Raw genomic sequence first — 22,282 nt, forward strand, 5'->3', positions numbered from 1 at the left:
TTTCAATTGCACAACAGTAGGTGACTAGGAGTCTATGCACAGAATATTCATTTTCAATAATGACCCTCATTTGACTCCATGTACTTTTTATGCTACAGGTTTGATGGTTCAGAGAGCGTGGTGATCGTGGCCGCTCAGAAGCGCACACTGGGTGGCAGAGAGCTCCAGCTGCCCTGCATGAGCTCGCTCACTTCCAAAACCTCCACGCAGAAGTTCTTTCTGCGAGTGTTACAGGTCATCATCCAGCTGAGGGAGGACACACGCCGTGCCAACAAGAAGGCTAAGCAGACAGGGAGATTAAGTAAGGCTCATTAAACCGTTGCACACAGTAATCGCGGAATAAAAGAATGATTAACCTTGGTTCTAACCCTTTTTTTGGATTGTGTGTTTGTAGGCTCCACTAGTCTGGGCTCTGCCAGCAGTATCCAGGCTGCCGTTCGCCAGCTGGAGGCTGAAGCAGACGCCATTATTCAGATGGTGAGAGAAGGGCAGCGAGCACGCCGCCTCCAGCAAACTCCCCCTCCCTCTTCATCCAGCACCGTTTCCACTGCTGCCGCCGCTGTTGCTGCTGCAGCTGCTGGAACGTCTGTCGCAGCTAGCCATGCCCCCAGCAATTCTGCAACCAACAACCCCGCCGCCAGCTCTGCCACGGTTAGCATGGGCCGCACTGATAGCAGAAATACTGCTACTCACATTACTTACCATTACACACACAAACACACTGTAAGCTTCAGGTCAGGAAACCAGGAACCTGAAATGTCAGGGGTTCGGGGGAAGGGAGGGGAAATTAGCACACCTGTCTATTCTCGTTTGTAAGTGAGTACTTTTAAGGTGAGGTGGGATACGTTTCAGAGTTGCTCAATTAAGCCAAGATTCAGACGGACTGTGTGAATGCATTTCCGCAATAAGAACACACTCATCGTTTAAGGATACACACCACATTTTTTTGTCTCACATGGAAATATCTGACATTCAGTGAAAAGGGTTGCTGGTTTCAAAAACATAACCAGCATTAAAACTTTGCATCATAGGGCACCCAGGTGGCGCAGAGGAATAATCCGCTAGCACACCAGTGGCACAATTGGCCTCCAGTCTGCAGGGTGGGAAAGACCGGAATAAGGGTCTAACTTTGCATCATGTTGTTGGAAAAGGGCTACATCACTACGAGCATTATTGTGAGATTACATAAGTAGTACTCATTTATGCACCTTTACATGTAGTTGTCGAATAAAACATCTGTTTTATTGAGCTACAACTATATTAAATTATCCTTTTGCTTCAGGTTTGGTGTTTAACTATGTGAAGTACCTTTGTACCTTTGTAGCTTAACCTTAGTGGCTAATGGTGGTAGAGAAATGTGCAATGAAAATTATTTTAATACAAATTAAAATCTAATAACACAAAAGCAAGCACAGGGGCTCAGTGGGTAGGACTGTCTCCTCACAGCTAGAAGGTCCTGGGTTCGATCCCCAGGTGGGGCGGTCCGGGTCCTTTCTGTGTGGAGTTTGCATGTTCTCCCCGTGTCCGTGTGGGTTTCCTCCGGGTGCTCCGGTTTCCTGAGGTGAATTGGAGACGATTGTCTATGACTGTTCGATATAACCTTGTGAACTGATCAACTTTGTGTAAAGAGTAACTACCGTTTCTGTCATGAATGTAAAACATGATGTTAAAATCTTAATAAACAAACACAAAAGCAAATCTGACGACACAGTTTCGAAAGAACTGCAAAGAATGTGTTATTATTATTATTATTATTTATTCTCTCAATCTAGTCATTTCCAATTCCCGATGTTGAATCCGCTACAGCATGCACAAGTCCCGCCCTGATCAAAGAGCCCTTAAACACTCAGTTGCTTGCATTGTATTCAGCCACAATTATACAATTAATTTTGAATCACAGCATCCATCATATAGTAGATGTTTTTACCAAACACTCACTGCATTGTGCTACAAGCAGCCTGATGTTTTTTATACATTGTATTAGCTTTGTGAATTTTGAATGTCTGTTCAGCTTCAGTCTCAGCTTGTTTTGGCTAAATGCTTTAGCTTCCATTCCTGTCCGTGTCACCTGATTGTTTTGCTCTCTGCTCATTGCATGGTGCCCTGAACAACGATGCATACTGTTACTGATACTGACGCCCTTGCCTTGAAACAGACTTTTTAACTATTAGTGTGAAGTCTAACCTTGTTTCCCTGTGTCCTCCTGGTCCAGTCGGAGACGAATTCAGCAACAGAGTCCACGGCAGCACAGAGAGATGAATCCCCAATGGATGTGGACCAGCCTTCTCCTCTGGAGCAGGACCAGGCACCTGCTGGTGAGAGATTGACTATTGTGTAATGTTCTTAAAATATGGTTCAGTACAGTAAGTAATGATATACAAAACCAAGTCATGGCTAAGTGGAGTGGCTTATGTCTATGCCCTTCCAATAATATGATTACACACTATGTAAAACAATGAAGTTTGTAATAAATTAGTAATAACATGTTGCCTATTTGCCACTGTTGGGCTACTGAGCAAGGCTGTTAACCCTTAGTTAATGCTAATTATTGGTTTTGTAAAGACTTGAGAAATGTGTGTGTTCAGGTGAAGAGGGTAACGGTCAACAGGAGCAGGAGGAGCGCTTGCCTGATTTGCCTCTGCTGAGTGAGCAGCTACTGTTGGACGAGCTGTGGGACATGCTGGGAGAGTGTCTTAAAGAGCTGGAGGAGTCACATGACCAGCATGCTGTTCTAGGTACATTCAAGAACCCGATACATATTTATATGCTTAAATTATTGTGCACAACTAAAGTCACACAATTGTATGTTTTTACTTGTAGTTTTGCAACCGGCGGTGGAAGCCTTCTTCCTGGTGCATGCCACGGAGCGCGAGAGTAAACCACCGGTGCGAGACACTCGAGAGAGTCAGCTGTCCCACATCAAGGACGAGCCACCTCCGCTTTCCCCTGCACCCCTCACCCCTGCCACGCCATCTTCCCTGGACCCCTTCTTCTCCAGAGAGCCTTCCTCTATGCACATCTCCTCAAACTTACCTCCAGACACCCAGAAGTTTCTCCGCTTTGCTGGTAAGTTTAGCGCATACAGCACAACACAAGCAGCTCAATTTCATCTTCGGACAATAATCCAGTTAGTCATGATAGTAATGGAAAGTAAATGCGTCCCCACATTTCCTTCAATTTCTGTTTTTCTCTAGTATTTAAAACTCATTTAATAAAGTTTACTGAATCCAACTGAGACCCAGAGTGCATCCTAATCACAGGAACGAAACCAGCCACATCATCTGATTTTCATTTTTCCTTTTAAATGATCTTTAGGCTTTTTGCAGGCTGTGCTTAATGCCACACTAAAGAAATAATCAGATTAAAACAATTTAGCATGCATACAGTCCTCATCTGTGTTTAAAACATTTTAGGGACAGGTAAATAATAAAAATCTTATGAGGTTTTTATTTGTAAAAATTAAACTAGTGCTAAATAATAAAAATAAATACATATATAAAGAAAAATATAAATGAAATAAGCATTAAAAACCAATTCATTTGGCATTTAAAATGTTTTAATCAGATACATTATAAAATCTGTATTGTTTTAATTATGTTGTACTTCTGGTAAAAAATACTTTTGTATGTCCATGTTACATTGTAGGCTGTGTGCATCCAGCTTACCTAAGATCTGTATCCATGTATCCACGATTGGCCGAGCAAATCAGGCTGAGCTTTTTTCTCAACAGATTTGTCATGCAGCAGCTTTTTCCCCCCAAATTTGTATAATTGTTTGTTTGTTTTTTGTCCAGGTTCTGTAATGTTTCAGAATGCTGCACTTTGCTCAACTTGTTATGCAGAGAACATAATTAATCTGTATCTAGCAGCCCTGACTGTCATTAAACATTGTTAAAATGAATTCAACAATTTCTCTATTTATAAAACAGAGACCCACAGAACAGTGCTTAACCAGATCCTGCGCCAGTCCACCACCCACCTGGCAGACGGTCCCTTTGCTGTCCTGGTGGACTACATTCGCATTCTTGACTTCGATGTCAAGCGCAAGTAAGTTGTCACTACCACCTTCCTCCCTCTTATTTATTGTTCTTTTACATCCTCTTTTACATCCTCTGCCTCCCTTTTAGTGTTTAATATGTTAGGCTGAGAACTTACATGTATGTGTGTGTATCAGGTATTTCAGGCAGGAGCTGGAGCGCCTGGATGAGGGTCTGAGAAAGGAGGATATGGCTGTTCATGTGAGAAGAGACCACGTCTTTGAGGACTCCTACAGAGAGCTGCACCGCAAGAGCCCGGAGGATATGAAGAACAGACTGTAAGTATCACACACAGTACTTGGTAGATCTAGAGTAAGAGTTCACATCTATAGATGTCTGTGTAAATGCACACACAGGAAGTTGTTCACGCTTTCTCTTGTACTTCTCAGGTACATTGTGTTCGAAGGAGAGGAGGGTCAGGATGCTGGTGGTCTGTTAAGAGAGTGGTACATGATCATCTCCAGAGAGATGTTTAACCCCATGTACGCTCTGTTCCGGACCTCACCTGGAGATCGGGTCACTTACACCATCAACCCCTCGTCTCACTGCAATCCCAACCATCTCAGCTACTTCAAATTTGTGGGGCGTGTGGTGGCCAAGGCCGTCTATGACAACAGACTGCTGGAGTGTTACTTTACACGCAGCTTCTACAAACACATCCTGGGAAAGAGTGTTAGGTAGGCTTATTGTGCATCAAGTTTATTACCATTAAATATAAGCTATGCTGGCCTCTATGTATCTGGTCCTTGCGTTGTGATTAACTCCTTGTTAATATTTCTCCACAGGTACACTGATATGGAAAGTGAGGATTACCCCTTCTTTCAGGGCCTGGTCTACCTGCTGGAGAACGACGTGTCCACCCTGGGCTATGAGCTGACATTCAGTACTGAGGTAATGCTATCTCCATGTATTATAATTATACATGAGACATGCATATTATGTCATTAAGGGTGAATTCTCATGAGAAGTGACAAAACCACTAGCCTTGGTGCAAATCGCCGCTTGGCTTGAGCGATGCAGTCATCAGTGTTCCACCACACATACGCATTTTATGTGAAATAAGCGTCAAAGCGTCAAATGTATCTATGTTTAGCTGGATTTTCCTCCTGTTTCACTTTTAAACTTGTGCTTTAGCTCGGGGTGCTGAGAAACGCTGAGAATCAGCGTTTCTGAGAGAGTTTAAAATGCTAATCATTGGCCGCTCAGGTGGCGCAGCGTTAAAGTACGCTAGCTCACCAGAGTTGGGGTTTCGATTACATCGTATCGAATCTCAGCTCTGCCTCTCCGACTGGGCTGAACGGCCGCATGAACAACGATCGGCTGTTGTTCAGGGTTAGAGGGTAAAGAAAGTTGGATCATAGGTCCTCATAACTGGTGCAACTGCGGCCCCTGCTGGCTAACTGATGGCACCTGCACAGGGCTGAGGAATAATGCTGATGGGGGTGTGACCCTCCGAGCACAGTGCCTGTCAAGTGTATGAACTCGACTCGTGCAGGTGAAAATTGGGGGGAAAAAAGTGGGAAAAAATAGTAAATAAAAAAATAAAAATGCTAATCATTAAAAAAGCTTAACGTGGGTTCATGTATTAAAAGAACAACACAGAACACTAAACTTCTCTTAATTATTACTGCTCATAAGTTCTCTCCACTAATGAAATTCCTCAGTCGTTGTTTTAGTACAATAAGTCAAGTTAAGCATTGTTCGTATAGCCTGAGTCACTTTTACCATGTCATATCCAAACAGTTTGTGTCATTGGAGGCACTTTGAAAAGGTCAGCAGCAAACTGGGTCAAAGTTCAATCATGTGACGAGCACAAAAATCGCAAGCCCAACGCGGCAGTCTAATATGTCCTTTTTTTACATTTAGGTTCAGGAGTTTGGAGTGTGTGAGGTTAGGGACCTGAAGCCCAATGGGGCCAACATCCTGGTGACTGAAGAGAACAAAAAGGAGTATGTGCACCTGGTTTGCCAGATGAAGATGACTGGTAAGCTTTAGTAAAATCAATACACTCACGTCAGCACATTCTTTGCTTTTCTGGTAAACTAGTTTGGAGATTAGAACCATTCACTCCTACTGTCCTTATCACAGTTGCATTTACTGTTGAGCTCTATTGGACACAGCAATGTTCATGATAAAAAATGATCATTAAATTCTTTCTTACACCGCTAACATGCTACATTATTATGGTTGCACAGTTCTTGGGTATTTCTTTATTTCTCGTGTCTTTTTTTTGTTTTTTTGTGGTCACAGGTGCGATTCGCAAGCAGCTGGCAGCCTTTCTGGAGGGCTTTTATGAGATAATCCCCAAAAGGCTTATCTCCATCTTCACTGAGCAGGAGCTGGAGCTGCTCATCTCAGGCTTGCCCACAATTGACATTGACGATCTCAAGGCCAACACTGAGTATCACAAGTATCAGTCCAGCTCCATCCAGGTACGTCTGCACACTTTTATATTTACGGCATTTATACCATGAGAAATGTTTGTTTACATGGTTTTGATTTGAGCTAGTTGAGGTGGTTTTCTTCAGCTTTATGTACATTTCTGTTTAGTTTTAAAAGTAGATGCTGGATTGTTGAGGGTTTTTTGGACTTGAATATGCATCTACACAGTTTTACTGAACTCTTGGCACTGCTCACGACATGCATCATTTAACTGTTTCTAATTAGTACACATGCAAGTCTCTAGTTTTGTTTCTCGGGGTGTACTGTGTTACACTTGGATTTCTCTTAGGGCATCAATTCAGTCTTATCTTTTCCTAACATGCGTCTGTGTCTGTGCAGATCCAGTGGTTCTGGCGTGCACTCCGCTCCTTCGACCAGGCTGACCGTGCCAAGTTCTTGCAGTTTGTGACTGGCACGTCTAAAGTGCCTCTGCAAGGCTTTGCTGCACTAGAGGGCATGAATGGCATCCAGAAGTTCCAGATTCATCGCGATGACCGTTCCACTGATCGACTGCCCTCTGCACACACTTGGTATGTTTTTCACTGCACTTGAAAAAATGTATTCTTTTTAAATACCTGATTTTGACCATTTTTATGCGAAAATCAGTTTTCTGGCCTTGAATAATAAAATGGTAATAGTTAGATTTAAAACTTGCATGGAGCAAGGTTGCTAAATTAGTTAATATTAGTAACCCACAATTATGGTCGTCAGTAAGGTTAAGGTCAGGGTTCTGTGCAGGCCACTGGAGTTCCTCCACACCAAAAACATCAAATGGCTTGAAGTATATCCATGTAGTGTATATTTACCATAAGGAAAAGGCTATTGATGGCTTCTCTTAATTTTCTTCCCAGCTTCAACCAACTGGATCTCCCAGCCTATGAGAGTTATGAGAAGCTGAGACACATGCTGCTGCTGGCCATTCAGGAATGCTCAGAGGGCTTCGGACTGGCCTAAGGACTTTCGTCAATCCTCATGCGCACACACACACCAACACTGATTTAGACTTACATAATGTTAACTTATGGCACACATGCATACTCACACTATCGTAGAAATGGCCAAGACCTACTTGTTTCTAATCTGTGTAAAAAAAACAAACAAAAAAAAAACAGCTGAGCGAGTTGGACAGCTGAGCGAGACGTATTGACATTGCCTACTACACACAGCGCCTCTCACTGACACACAGAACTGTATTTTTGGTATATTTGCGTGTCTCCCATACCAGTTAAAATGCAGACCTGCAAAGAGGTCTGAGGGATTTATGCGGACTAATATAAAGACATTTTCTGCATTTTGTTTGTTTCTCTGTACAAAAGGTTTGGGAGTTTATTATGTTTAATCCTTTTTGTTCTTCTCTGGCTGTTAACATAAGGTTGTGTGTGTGTGAACAGGATGGTTAAAACCCTTTTGGGGGGAAACATTGATTGTCCTCTGTTGCTAATGTGTGACCTCACTAGCTTTGAAAATGGGGGTTGGGTAGGGCGGGGTTAAGCAGGAGTGTAGAGTTTTGATGAACTTGCAAACATGCAGGGACTTTTCAAAAGGTGAAATTTTTAGGCAACTTTTGTGGTATATTTGGGAAGGATCACACTGAGATTAACGAAAGTGAAGGACTGATCGGAACCACAGCCTTCTAACGTGTGGTTATCAAACTGCTGAAGCAGCAGCTAATGAGAGAATAAATTGCTACATAAATAAAAGCATAAAATTGATTCCATTGTGTCTGTTTATGTTATAACCAATATTTTTTCAAATGTGTGCAACTGGTATTCACTTACAACATTCAAAGAGCTTTTGGGTTTGGGGGAGAGGGCGGTTCTATATCTATGTATTGAGATTAAAATGTTGATTTATTTTATTATCATCGTAATGCACTTTTCTAAAAATTAAAGTTATTGTGCCATGTCAGCACTTTTGTTACCTTGACCAACTCCATGCTTATGCTTAGTATACACTAAGCAATTTTAGGCAGAATTTAAGTCAACACCCTATATCAGTACTCAGGTTGGCAGCAATGTGGGACCCTCATGGAACTTGTGTAGTGCGAGTGATTAATTAGCCTGATTGCTCCAGTTGTCAGTTATCGATATTTTTATATTATCGATATTATTAGTGTTAACCAAGCATCAACCAATGAGAATATTAAAAAATGAATTGCAGGTCTTATGAGGCTCCTCTGCTCTGTATCCACAAGCGTAATGCAGTAAGATTTGCTGTTTTAAAATATTTTATGCTTAAGTACATGTAACCCTGGTAACACACACACACACACACACTTTCTGTGTTTTAGTCAATTTCTCCATCTATTTCAAATTTGATCATTTTGTTTAACTATATCTTGGCAGTCACGTGTTATTCTTCTCAGATTCTGTAACGAGTTGCTCTGTAATTATTGAGAAATCAAACGATTGTTATTCTTGACTACTGAACTGTGAAGTCGCAAAGCATGCAACTATCTGATGTCAAGAATACCAATTGATGGGGACCGAGTATGATGGCCAAAATTCTTACTTAAGTGATTACATAGATGATTAAAATAAATGTTAAGTATGATCATTCAAATAACAATGAGTACAAATAAATTAACCAAAAATTTAAAATAGCACATTTACAGCTTATGTTGTGCACTACAGTTAAAGTCTGCACATATTTGAGGGAACATGAAGGTCATTGTGGTACCTACATTTTAATCAGAATCAGAATTTATTGGCCAGGTATGTGGATACACACAAGGAATTTGTTTCCAGCTGATGGTATCTCTCTAGTAATGGTACGATACAGTGTACAAGCAATGTATACATTAAACATTAAACACAAAATCACAAAATTATCCAAACTATAAGATTATATACACACAATATACAGATATGTAATTTAGCAGCATCTGAAATATTTACAAAACAGTAAAGTGCACAACATGTAGGATGAGTACTACAGTGTAGTCAATTTGGCAGCAGATTAATATTTTTACGCTTACGTGTTATGTATTATCAGTCATTTATTTATTTAGTAGGGAGATCGCCTGTGGGAAGAAACTGCTTTTAAATTTTAAATCTTTTAATGCATTTTACTACCTTTCTATTTTTGCTGGAAAAAATGTGGGCCAAAATTCTCAATTATAACATTATTATTATAAATTTCTTGGTTTTTTTTCTATAAAAATAAAAGGTAAAAAAAAATACAGCAATTTGAAAATGTAGAGTTCACTGTTTAGCTTAGCATGTAGCATGGCTTCTTAATTTATTCAAGTACATGGGGGATAATTTTAATCATTTTTAGAAAACCCAGTTAGAAATTGAGTGTTTATTTTTAAGCATGGTGAGGTTTTTTTAATCTTTTGGAACAATATCTTCCAGTTATTCAGTCACCACAACGAACAGATATATATTTTTATATTTAGCTACTGAAATAAATGCAGCTACAAAAAATGGTTAAATTTCTGATTAAAAATACTTTTTAGCCACAATAAAACTTAAAACTTGGTCAATAATTGATCCCTAGATACATTCATATTATCGTAAGGATGTTTTAAGAATGACCATGTTCTTGCTCTATTGGCCATTTCCTCACAGGTTAAGCCAATAGGCTGTTTAAGTGTCTGTTTTGTAGCCAGGGTGCTAACACAACTTGATACATGGATTGTTTTAGTCTTGGGATAGATGTGAGCAGAAAATGTTATTTAATGTTGAGGCTTTTCTGATAATGGCAGTGTGTGAGGTAAGCCTCATGGACACGTGCAGAGCAGCTCTGAGCCATTAAATCATGTTTATTGCAGTGTAGCTCACTTTGATACATTTACAACTTCGGTTCGCTTTTTTCTTCAGTGGACAATGAACTGAATGTAAGATGTCTGCAACTATTTCTCTGACAGAAAATAGAAAACAAACTGTCGACTTGACTTAAAAAGTTTTTCCCTCGATCTATAACTATCCAGGTTTAATAAGCCTGACTCTAAACAGCCTCAGATTTCTGTTTTGTCAGGTACTAACACCAATGTCATGGTTCAAGTCTCTCAGATCAATCTCTGATCTTTAATGTGAATGATAAGAAAATATGGATATTTTGGGACAGTGATTATCCTTATGTATCAGGCTGCAGGCAGAGCAGAGTTTAAAGACGGGTGTCCTTTTTTTCATTTAGAAATGTAGCCTACCTAGTGATGTTAATCCGAAATAGCTCCCTATAAAGGCAGCAACGGTTTCATTTAATCAACGTACGAACAATCACGAAAATGCACGAAGGCGCACGAAAGCTGACGAAGACGTCCGAACTTGCACGAAGGCACCAAAACGCATCTCAACGAATCAGACAGGCATGCTGTACGTTATTTGTGTTTGGATTGTGTAATTTTAGTATTAAAACTCTCTTTATTAGGCTTTAAACGCAGCAGAGAGGATGCTACTTTAGCTGAAAATCTGAAGAGCTGTTTTAGTGGTTGCGACCTTGATTTATCATGTATGCTAACAGCAAGGACGGATTAAGGATAGTCTGGGCCCCTGGGCAAAGAGTTGAACATCAACTAGCTCAGTTAAGTGTGTGTATGCATTCAAACTGCTTGAAATTGCTTGTCTTAAATTTAAATAATTGCAAAATTGCTAAATTAATTTGTGTCTTTGCGCTTAAGAGAAATTGAACATAATAATTTTGAAACAATACAAATTCAGAAACATTAAGTAAGGGCCTGAATCGCATATTTGCAACAAAACGTCTGTTATGAAATATGGTAGCTTGCCTGGCAATTTGTAGGTCCCTAGAAAGTCAAGGAGCCATGGTAAACGACTTCTATGGAAGTCAAGGGCCCCATAGCAGGGGCCCTCTAATGGTATGCCCTGCTCTTCTCTAGGGCCCCCTGGTAGGGGCTCTCATAACCAGGGCCCTCTAAAAATATGCCCCCCTCTTTCCTAGGACCCCTAATAGCCAGAAGTCGAAGTCAGAGCAGTGCCACAACGCCTCATCCATTTTCATAAGGGGCCCAAAAGCATGGCTAAGGCCCCCAAAAGCATGGCTCGGGCTTAGCATAGTGATTTCTCCACTTTAATTACTTGCTCAACAAGAGGAGATGTAAAGGTGCTTGTTTGGTCAAACTAAACTCCTAATTGAACCTCACTGAAAATATATGTTGTTTTTTTTTTATTAGTCCTTCAATGGGACCTTTATGGGTTATTTAAGACAAATGTTCAATGATATATGCAGTGGAAGTTAGTCAAACTTAGGTTGGCTGAGCTGAGTGAAGTCTACATGAATAGTAAAGTGTATGTAACTATTTGTACCAGTAGGTGGAGTGCTTCAGATTGAGAGATGCCTGTCAGTGAAGTTTCTCTCCCTACAGCTTGAGGTTACAGAGGTATTTGCCCCTCTCAGAACATTATATAAGCACTGATAAGTGTCCTTCCTCATTTAAATAATGCAGCTTCATCTGTTTTCAGCAAGAGCTGCTCGATAATATTGATGAGTTTATTATAAATAATGCAAATGGAGCCGAGTAGCTGGATTGTTTTCACAAAGATGGAGAGAGTGTGAAGCCAAGAGAGCTTGTTGATGTGGAAATGAAGTAAAAGACCTCGTTCATTAAAGAAGGGCAGTTTCTGAGCAAGCTTAACGTAAAACTGGTGTATTTATGCTGTGCTGAGCAGAAATCAGGATTCATTTTCTGATCCACATGAAGGAATGAAACCATGTAGCAGTAAAATGAAAAGAGTTCATAAGTTTAAGTGCTTTTAATAGACTTGATTATAAGGTATATAATATTATATATGGTTATACAGATATTTATTTTGTGCTTTGACAGCAGTGAAAAGTTTGAATATACCTGTTAGGGACATGCATGTCTTGACAGTCTAATATGGCAAATTAGCCCCTACAAGTGTAGGCAAATTTCTGACCTTGACAACTTTACATTGGCAAGTGCTTTTAAAAGGCTTTGAGCTACTTGTGTGCATTTCTCTTAAAGTAATATGATACTCGCTTTGATATTATTTGAAGCCAAGCCATCCAAACCCAGAAATGTTTATTATTTAGTGAAGCATGATACCTTGCTTAGAAGATATTTAATTGGTGATGTGCTTCACACAATTCCAGGCACAAGCTAGAATCATCTATCGCTGCTGCTGCTGCCTGGCCATGAAACACAATCCGTAACAGCTCATATATTTCCAAATGCATTTTGGAGCTTGGTGTCTGTTGTAGCTGAGGACAAATTCTTTTAATGTACATTGTGTTTTAACACTTAGTGGTCTTGTTCTGTAGGTATATGTGAGCTGCTTCTTGTGGTTGAGCTGTTGCCTACATGTTTCCACTTCTGATAACAGTATTTGTACTTGACTGGGGATGCTTTATAAAAACAAAAAACTTGACAGACTGACTTTTTAGAAGACTGGCAGTTTATGACAATGCTATATTAAATGTTGGTGTGCTCCGTAATATATACAATTTATTACCATGTGGTGAAAAGAATCAGTTTTAGTAATTCACAAATGTGTATACAATTTTTTGCCTTTATTTGTCATATATACATATACACGTGTACAGTACAATAAAATTCTTTTTCTGCATATCCCAGCTTGTTTGGAAGCTTGGGGTCTGAGCGCAGGGTCAGCCATTGTACGGCGTCCCTGGAGCAGACAGGATCAGGGGCCTTGCTGAAGTGCCCAACAGTGGCTGCATAGCTGAGGCTGGATTTGAACTGACAATCTTCTGATTAATAGCTTTAAGCTCTACCCACTAGGCATGTTTGTTTGTTTGTTTATTAGGATTTTATCGTCATGTTTTACACTTTTGGTTACATTCATGACAGGAACGGTAGTTACTCATTACACAAGATTCATCAGTTTAAGTTTTTAATGTCAAACACAGTCATGGACAATTTTGTATCTCCAATTCACCTCACTTGCATGTCTTTGGACTGTGGGAGGAAACCGGAGCACCCGGAGTAAACCCACGCAGGCACGGGGAGAACATACAAACTCCACACAGAAAGGATCCAGACCGCCCCACCTGGACCTTCTTGCTGTGAGGCGACAGTGCTACCCACTTAACCACCGTGCCGCCCCTCTAGGCATGCAGTTGCAAAAACAAGTTTTGCCTATATAGTGTATAATAAACACATTCAGTCTAAACAAATGAGACATAAGCTACTGTGCCATGACATTGGTTGGGCAGGGTGTAGAGTGGATATCTCACGCCAGCCTGAGTCTGATTCTTTTCCACACTCCTCTTGAATTTTCTAAGGGTCCTCCTCTTGATTTTTCCAAAAATTGGTGTGTATCATTTTTATTGTATTATTTTGTTCTGTGGGTAACAGTGATGTTTCATAGTTCTCTGGTTCACAGGTCCTATGTTTAATCCTCTTCCAGAATAGGCTCCAGACCCACTTAAATTAATGAATGTATGTAAATTGAGGTCTGATATTTTATCCACTGTCAGCACTTGGCCATTAATCAGTGATTAATCAGTAAGCCACAGCCTCTTGCTCTGCTGGTGTTTTATTACGTCAAATCTAATAAATTAGCCTGGCATATGACTGGAACCCAGACTAGCCACCGCATCATAAATCATTGCTGATTCTCATTGCATTCTCTTTGTTTCTCGTCTGTGTTTCTAGCGTTAAGTCTCCGATTCCCACTCTCTCTCACACAGATTTTCATTTTGCAGTGCCTGAGCTAGTACACAATCATCGTCAGCCTCTAGAGACTCACTGACGTCAGAGCCTGTCCTAGTTTGGATACTGAAGATCGTTCTCTATAGCCAGAACAAACGGATCACCAGTTATATGTTTGTGTGTTTTAAAACCGTACATGCCCAAACAAACCCAAAATCTGCAGAGAAATAGTTGTTATCCTCAAGGTAAGCAGCAGAGGAGCAATATTAATTTGGCAGATCACAGTACCAGTTCTGGCCTATTTGGGCCCCATGCAAGATTTTTTTTTCAATGATTAAATGCTGCTCACATGATGAGCTGCTTTCTGAGCTGCTCATCTGATCACTTATTTTTATTACCTGCTTGAGGAGATGCTCATCTGGTTTACAACCTACCAAATTTCTTTAATGTAAATGATTTATTAAAATGACTCCAGTGGTTTTATGTTGTGTCCAGGATCAAGTTAAAACTCTTGCCCCTTTTTCAGACATCAAATGGTTTTTTTTCCAAATGACTCTCTTTACTCTAATGAACCACTGAGCTATCCAAGCACCTGTCTAAATACAAATTTCATTGCAAATAAATACCATTACCTTTAGATTTTCTCTATTCTCTATTTACCCTGTTCTTTTTTTTCTTGGTCTCTTCTAACTTCATCAGTTACCCATTTTGTTGTCTATTGTTTGAGCAATTTCTTTCATAACATCTGTACTGTGGTAACTTTTCAGTGGTTGCAAGACCCCTGGTTGGATCAAGGCCTCAGTTATCTTTGTACTTGACCTTGTCAGTACTGTCAAATAATTACAAAAAAATCTTATTCAGTGAAAAGAAAAAAATAGATTACTGGAAAAGAACAGACACCAGGAGTGAATGCTGGCTCTGGCGGATCTGTGGCCTGGTGGGCTTGTTTGTGGCTCTGTTCAGCACACTAATGGATTTAATTGAGTTCATTTAGTAGAAATTAGGTCGTTTGGTCTGTTTGATGTGTGTCTAACTGCAGGATAATGGCAGCGTCTGTGCAGATGCTTCAGGCCTCATTCCATCACTTGTGTATTTGTAAAAGAAATAAGCAATTACATGCAAATACCAACCTTACCTTTTAAACAGCTGGGACAAGAGGTAGAGACCTCACTTTAAAAATGGTTTACATTGACCATCATGTTGGACTTTAGGCCAGGCTTGCAGTCAGAATTACAGGTCATTCTGATAGGCCTGGATGGGCTTGTAGCGAGGGCCGTGTGTAGGCCAATCAAGTTCTTCCACACCATAGTCAGCATTTATTAGAAAACAGTCACAGATCATTGTTTTTGCTCCACTGCTCTTTATAGTTACCAGTATGATAATCCTTTGTGGCATTATTTTAGTATCTTACAAGTATGGTTGTCTCAGTCATACTGTGAAACAGTAAAGCTTTGTTCATTCACTTTTGTTCAGTCCGATAATTATGTTTGGAACTCTGTAATAAGTGTTGCAAATGAAGGAAGATTAGTGTCTGTGCAACTAGCTTTAACATTTGATGGTTTTATTATGTAAGCTTGCACTAATCATTGCTTTGCAGGTGAGCTGTGGTTATTACTGAATGTTTTTACTTTACAATAAAAGTAGTAATATTTACTGGTGGGCGGCACGGTGGCTAAGTGGGTAGCACTGTCGCCTCACAGCAAGAAGGTCCTGGATCCAACAACATGCAGTCAGGTTAATTGGAGACACTGAATTGCCCCATAGGTGAATGGGTGTGTGAATATGTGTGTGTGTGTCTGCCCTGTGATGGACTGGCGCCCTGTCCAGGGTATTACTGTGTGCCTTGCACCCATTGAAAAGCTGGGATAGGCACCAGCCCCCCTTCTCTTTAGGTGGAATGACTATTTTTAACCCTAAACTGCACCACTCTGCCGCCCCTTAATAAAATACAATGTGAGCTGTGAGCTACTGTTATCTGAAACTGATTGTCTTTTATAATAGCTTGGATGAAATTAGAAAATTAATGCAGAAAATCATGGTTATTCCAAAGGGTTCACAAACTTGATCTGACCTATGTATTAGCCGCTTTAATTATTCCAGTTTTAAAATGTATTTGACATTACCAGACTGACATTTCTTGGTAACTTTTGCAAATCATTTATTCAAATCATCTGTTTTGCATGTGAGCTTTTTATTATTCCATGTCTCAGAGTTTTGAGTGGGGCGTGTGAATTTCACCTCAAACCGTCGGACGTCTGAGGGTTTTTTGGTGGGCAACGAGGGGGGAGCTTGAGGGTCAGTGGTCACATCAATGCGTGTTTTTAGCAGCAGGTGGAACAGACAGACCGGACCCCCTGCTGTGGTGTTCAGGTGTGACAGTGAGGTTAAAGGCAAGTATAGAGAGAGAATATAAACAGATCTGCTCACTGAGTGTCTGTTCAGATAAACACACACCACCACACATGCAGATTGACCTTTACAGTCCACATCCTTTCCCACTTCTGATCTGTTCTGATATCTGAACTGTGTGGGCTTTGTGTATTTACAGAGAAATGCTTTCGGGGGGAAACGGTGCAGTACATTTACATTTTCGGCTTTTATCAGACACCTTTACCCAGCAGGGTTTCTCATATTGGTAATCATGTGTGTACCCTGGTCAGACAGGTTCTGGTGCTTACTGTATTTGTTGTGCATCACATGAACCAAAATTATGTGTCAAAACTGAAATGCAATGCCAAATATTTGTATGTCATGAATTTTTGCTGTCATGAAGTACTAGGTAAGTATCAGATCCTATGTAAAAACACTTTGTCATGTTTACTTGCTTGATTTTTTGCTAAAACATGTGACACGGAATCTTAACACAAGCTGCTATTACATTTGAGAGTTTTGCATAACGGCAAATAACTAGTCATGCTTAGAGGAGACTCAGTTACTGTGAGAGCTCTGAATTAGATCAGTATCTGCTGATACATAAAGCTCAGGGGTGAATTTAAAATAGGAACATTTGGGTCAGTACATTGACTGAAAATATTACACAATACTTGGGGACTGATGTCTGATGGCATGTGGTATTGGACATGTGTACTGGATTTAATGTAAGTGCTGTCATGTTTCCTCTGTGTTCATCTGGGTTTCTACAGGTGCTCCAGTTTTCCCCACCAGCAAAATAATCCCAGTAAGTGACATGGTTACTTAGAATTGTGTGAGCGATTGTTTGGAGTGTGTGTTGATTTGTTTAGGTTTGTTTTGCCCTGTTATCAGCTGGCACGGTCCAAAGTGTTTTTTTAAGAAACTGAAAAATGGATTATTGGTTTGGTTTATTCATTAGTTTTTACTAATGTACTTTTGTCCTGGTCCAGGTTGCTGTGATATGGCAGGAATGTTTTAGACTGGAAGGACCCCCTTCCCCCAAAAAGTTCAATTCATGGCTACGGCTATGACCTAATGTGATTACAAAAAAACACTTTTTCTAGCTGTAAATGATAGTGGTGGATCTGTTGTGCATTGTGGTTATGTGGCAGCCTTTACCAGATACAGTATTAACAAATTCGACACATTCAGTTAATAAACTAATAAACTAAAGCTAAAACAAGGATGGCTTCTACAACAGAGCAGTCATTCAAAATATATCGTAAAATGCACCATAAACTACTTAAAGAAACATAAGCAGAACGTTTTTTTAGCTAGGTACCACTTTGCTTTGCTCACAGAATTTAGTGTCCAAGTTTTAAAAAAATAAAAACTCACTGTTTACATACATTTGCAGAATTATTGTTATAAAATGCATACTATTGTATGTAAACGTGCTTGCTCAACACCTTACTAAAAGACTGTTTTTTGTTTTTTACCCTTGTCAAATGTTAATATAAGGTTTACATCAAAAGGCTTTTAATAATTAAAAAGTACCTTTATTATGGGCGCTCAGGTGGCGCAGTGGTAAAATACGCTAGCACACCAGAGCTGGGTTTTCGAATACATAGTATCGACTCTCAGCTCTGCCAGCCGTTTGGCTGTTGTTCATCCAGGGAGGGAAATGCCGGATAGGGAGTGCCGAATAACTGGTGCAATTCTGATCTCTGCTGGCTAATTGATGGCGTCTGCACAGAGTAGAGGAATAATGCTGATCAGGGTGTGTCTCTCCATGCACAGGCTGATTCGCATATGAACTCGCCTCGTGCAGGTGAAAAAATGCAGTCGGCTACTGCGCACGTGTCGGAGGGGGCGTGTGACAGTCTCGCTCGCCTCAATCAAGGGTGGGGGTCAGCACCAGTAGAGAGGAAGCATAGCGCAATTGGGGAAAAATTTGGACGCACTAAAAATCGAGTTTACATCAAAAGCACAAAACCCTGACCACAATAAAGTATTTTACTAAAGAAAATAAAATCAAGGTCTAATCAAGGTCCCTTTTCGTTTATTATTTACATGGAAGTAAATGTTTCTCTAGTACTCTACTGCACCTCTCCTTCTTACCTCGCTCCACCCATCTGCCAAATTTACCCTCCTGGTTTGCACTGTCTGTACAGCTGCTTTCAAGCAACCTGGTGCCAAACCTTGATGAGGAATGAGCTCCTTCACTGCAGCTTTGCAGATGCAACATAACAATGTACTAATTAGCATAGCCTGTATCCTGTTCACAGACAGCGCTCTGTACAGCCCTCACCCTCCCGTGCTAAATGAGCCTGCCGTGGTTTTTGTGCTTGATTGGATTTTGTCTTGATTAACCTGGTCTAGGGCACAGAGCACAGGCGAATGAGGGCAGAGGAGGGGACGTGTGATGACAACAATGAAGCGACGGTCAGAAGCCGAGGGACGAGAGAAGGGTGTGAGTGAGCTGAGGAGCCAGGGAGGTGTAGAGAGAGAGAGAGAGAGAGAGAGAGAGAGAGAGAGCGATGGAAGGAGGGGATGAGGGCGGTTGGTAGGAGCAGAACGGGAGAGAAGGGTGATGTCACCTCCAGCCAGCAGCGAATCACAGGCAGGGAGGGGGAGATCTAGGCACTCTTCACTGAGAGGGTGTGTTTTTCTATCACTGCAGCATCAGCACACCATCAACCTGGTGGAGGCTCAAGATTCCACATCAGGAAGGAGAAGAAAACACTAAGAAAAAAAAAAAAACAGAACAACGACGTCTTCTTCAGCCTGTAAGGTAAGAGCAGAATGTTTTTCATACGACCTTGTGAAATCATTTAGATACTTAAATTTTAGATACTATAATGCACATGCAGCCTGTATCATGTCATATTCTATATTTGCATGGCTAACTGTACATGCATTAAATCATTATTTAGCTCGATTTGATCCGATGTAGGTCATTTGTAGGGAGAGAAGTCATGCAAGCAGCAAGTTACATTTCCAAGGCAAATAATTAATAGCAGATTTACATGTCATGTGATTAGGGAAGATACCACAGCAAACTGAAAGTAGCTGGTGTCTCTGTGGGAATACTGAACTTTTTTGGAAAATTGTGACTCTAAAAAGAAACAGGATTTGATTAAACAGGCTTTACGTATTCCTGTGGGATTTGACTGAGCTTGAGTCTCGTGTTGAATGCAACAGGGTTTGTTTTGATGATTAATTGATTAATGGAGTTTTCAGTCCTCCAGCGCTGCATATGAGCTAACGCAGAGCTATCATGTGAACCTATCCATCCCTGATGCTGAATGTTTGATGACATCTGAGCAACCACAAGCATGTTAACTGAGCATGACGTCCTGATGTACGGCCGCTCTCATTTACTGTTCTTCTTATCTGATTCCAACATATTTTTTTTTATTATGACTTCATGTCTGGTGGCTTTTTGGCTTGGCGTCTCTGCGCTTTATTTCCACATGGCCCAGTCTGTTGTGCTTTAATCACTCCTTCTCCTTCTTACTGCCGTACTAATTATGCTGACCATCAATAATAATGATTGCTCTGTGGTGTTGTGGCATCCTGGACTCGAGTAGCTCTGTTTCTGCCGCAGCCACCATGCAGGTCCAGGGTGTGGACTAAAGCCAACAGTGAAAAATTTACAACAATTTGCAATTTTGAATGTGGAATGAACAATATGGATGCACACGGGTGGGGCCTGCTGGTAACGTATGTCCTGTGGCTGTTAAACAGATGCCAGCTCACCTGGCAAAGGTCCAGCATGCCAGATCTTATGAACGCTGCTCAGGGAGCTCATGATCAGTGTGGTAACAAGGTTGACTGGTAACTGGAGCTTTCTAGGCTTGAGCAGCTTTACTATAAAGAATCCTGTTGCTTAACATTGATGATCCATGAAAGGTGTTGGCAGTGATACAGCACATCATGGCATAATCGATAAACCTGTAACAGACTCTGCATGTGTTCATGGCTGAATATTTGATGCACTTTTCTAAATGATGATATTCTTTAGGGATCTGTAATGTAGCCAACATTCTCTATCATCATATATAATTTTATATTACACAAATAATATACATACTGTATTATAATATAGCACTTTACTTGTTCAAGTGCAGTCCTGTATGTATCAAATCTCTCTTTTGTGCTACTTATCTCTATTTCTCTTGTGTATAGCTGCTTTAACCTGTCAGTTTAAGTTGTCAGTTATGGTATTTTATACTCATTTTATACTGTTAAATGCTATTGCAAAATATCAATTCATAGTCACATATCTACTGCCAAATGGTCAGATTAAGGTACAAGACTAGTAATCAGAAGGTCAATGGTTTGAGCTACCACTACTAGGTTGCCATTGTTGTTGGATATGTTTGGATAAATGGATAAATTGGAACAGGATACACATAAAATCATTACATAAAATTGAATGTATATAGCACCAAACCTCCAACATATGAACGAACATCCAATGCAAAGCAATACACATCTTATTAAGTGCAAATGGTAAAGTGTGTTTTTATTAAATGAAATTAAACAGTAATGTCTAAATACTAAATGGAATACTGACTGTCGAAGTGGCACCTTGGTCTGAAGTACAAATACTGCAAATGCCTACATTGCTTGTCACTGTACACTTTTTTTTCATTAACATTAGAAAGCATCTGCATGACATTGTAAGTCAAATGCTCCACTGACACAAAGCTCATCCCCTGAGCTTTAATTGAGTTGTGCCAAGAAACATAAAGAAGAGATCTAGGAGTAGGAGGAGGGGTGGAAGACACCCGGGGTGGGGTTTGTTTGACAGCCAAGGCCCATTTTCAGCCTGGTAATATATGTTCACTCGATCAGGGGGCAAGGTCAGAAGGGAAAAGAAACGTCAGCACAGCCGTCAACAGATAGCAAGAATAACATCTGCCTCCACAAGCAATAGAAGAATCTTTAGGCATGTCATGAATCGGTTTAAACACAATTTAGGGTGCTCTGATGTGACTATAAAACAATGCTTATTATATCTTAATATGTCTTGATTCTAGACATGATGGATTCTTTACTGTAAAACATGCAGTGTACATGGCAATGCATGCTTCATGATGATTGTGCATGGCATGATCAGGGATCTATTAAATGTTGGATTGACTGCTAACAAACAGATGTGGTGAGTACCCACTGCGAGTGGACATGCCAAATAGCTTAAGTCTAAAAAGTGGCATGTTACTGGAATCCAGTAAAGCAAAAGCATCTGCTAACTGTTTGCTTGGTCCACTGGAATTCGTGGATGAAGCGGTGGGATGCACCACAGACCGAGCAGCCACCTGTTATTGCCAGAGGGTCGTGATTGCCTCTGGCAGATTCATACACACGCCGGGTGGAAAAAATCCCTCCAGCAACAACGTCCTGCTTAAATTATCCATGCAGAGTGAAAGGATCGGCCGAGTAATCCTACTGCAGAGTGAGTGAGTGCCCGTTCTGAGGTTAGCCAGGCACATTTGTAACCCAAATTGGTGTGAATTACACTGTGCAGATGGGAGTGGGATGAAAGTGGCAGGGCAGATGGGGCTGCAGACAGGTATCCAATGGGAGAGAAGGAGGAAGAGGAGTGGGAGATGGTATCACGCTGGTATGAAAAGTGTAGGATGCTTGAGACAGCAATGACAGAGTTTACCAGACAAAGCAGAATAATTGGTCATTTCTGATCGCTTTTTAGTCCAAGTCAGTACTTAATTGTTTCAGACATTTACATTTTCTGCATTTAGCAGATGCTTTTATTCAAAGCGACTTACAGTACTGTGACAGTATATTGTCTAAGCAATTAAGGGTTAAGGGCCTTGCTCAAGGGCCCA

At 40.6% G+C, this 22,282-nt stretch overlaps 1 protein-coding gene and 1 long non-coding RNA gene across 6 annotated transcripts in view; both read left to right on the plus strand.

Annotated features, from left to right (window-relative positions):
• Window positions 1-8,190, plus strand: part of huwe1 (HECT, UBA and WWE domain containing E3 ubiquitin protein ligase 1) — a 51,316-nt gene extending 43,126 nt beyond the window's left edge. For all 5 annotated transcript variants that reach the window (XM_063015520.1, XM_063015521.1, XM_063015523.1 and 2 more), the window contains exons 70-82: window positions 99-301; window positions 395-651; window positions 2,213-2,315; window positions 2,586-2,735; window positions 2,821-3,066; window positions 3,929-4,046; window positions 4,174-4,314; window positions 4,426-4,713; window positions 4,822-4,927; window positions 5,903-6,020; window positions 6,287-6,468; window positions 6,818-7,008; window positions 7,330-8,190. In XM_063015520.1, the coding sequence (XP_062871590.1) occupies window positions 99-301; window positions 395-651; window positions 2,213-2,315; window positions 2,586-2,735; window positions 2,821-3,066; window positions 3,929-4,046; window positions 4,174-4,314; window positions 4,426-4,713; window positions 4,822-4,927; window positions 5,903-6,020; window positions 6,287-6,468; window positions 6,818-7,008; window positions 7,330-7,432 (2,206 nt within the window). In that variant the 3' untranslated portion in view covers window positions 7,433-8,190. The remainder of the gene's footprint in view (window positions 1-98; window positions 302-394; window positions 652-2,212; window positions 2,316-2,585; window positions 2,736-2,820; window positions 3,067-3,928; window positions 4,047-4,173; window positions 4,315-4,425; window positions 4,714-4,821; window positions 4,928-5,902; window positions 6,021-6,286; window positions 6,469-6,817; window positions 7,009-7,329) is intronic.
• Window positions 8,191-11,762: 3,572 nt separating this feature from the next.
• Window positions 11,763-22,282, plus strand: part of LOC134333626 (uncharacterized) — a 40,992-nt gene continuing 30,472 nt past the window's right edge. The window contains exons 1-2 of the long non-coding RNA XR_010015393.1: window positions 11,763-11,822; window positions 19,111-19,221. This is a non-coding gene — a long non-coding RNA (uncharacterized LOC134333626). The remainder of the gene's footprint in view (window positions 11,823-19,110; window positions 19,222-22,282) is intronic.

This window comes from Trichomycterus rosablanca, chromosome 19, assembly GCF_030014385.1.
Source record: "Trichomycterus rosablanca isolate fTriRos1 chromosome 19, fTriRos1.hap1, whole genome shotgun sequence".
NCBI classification, from domain to species: domain Eukaryota; kingdom Metazoa; phylum Chordata; class Actinopteri; order Siluriformes; family Trichomycteridae; genus Trichomycterus; species Trichomycterus rosablanca.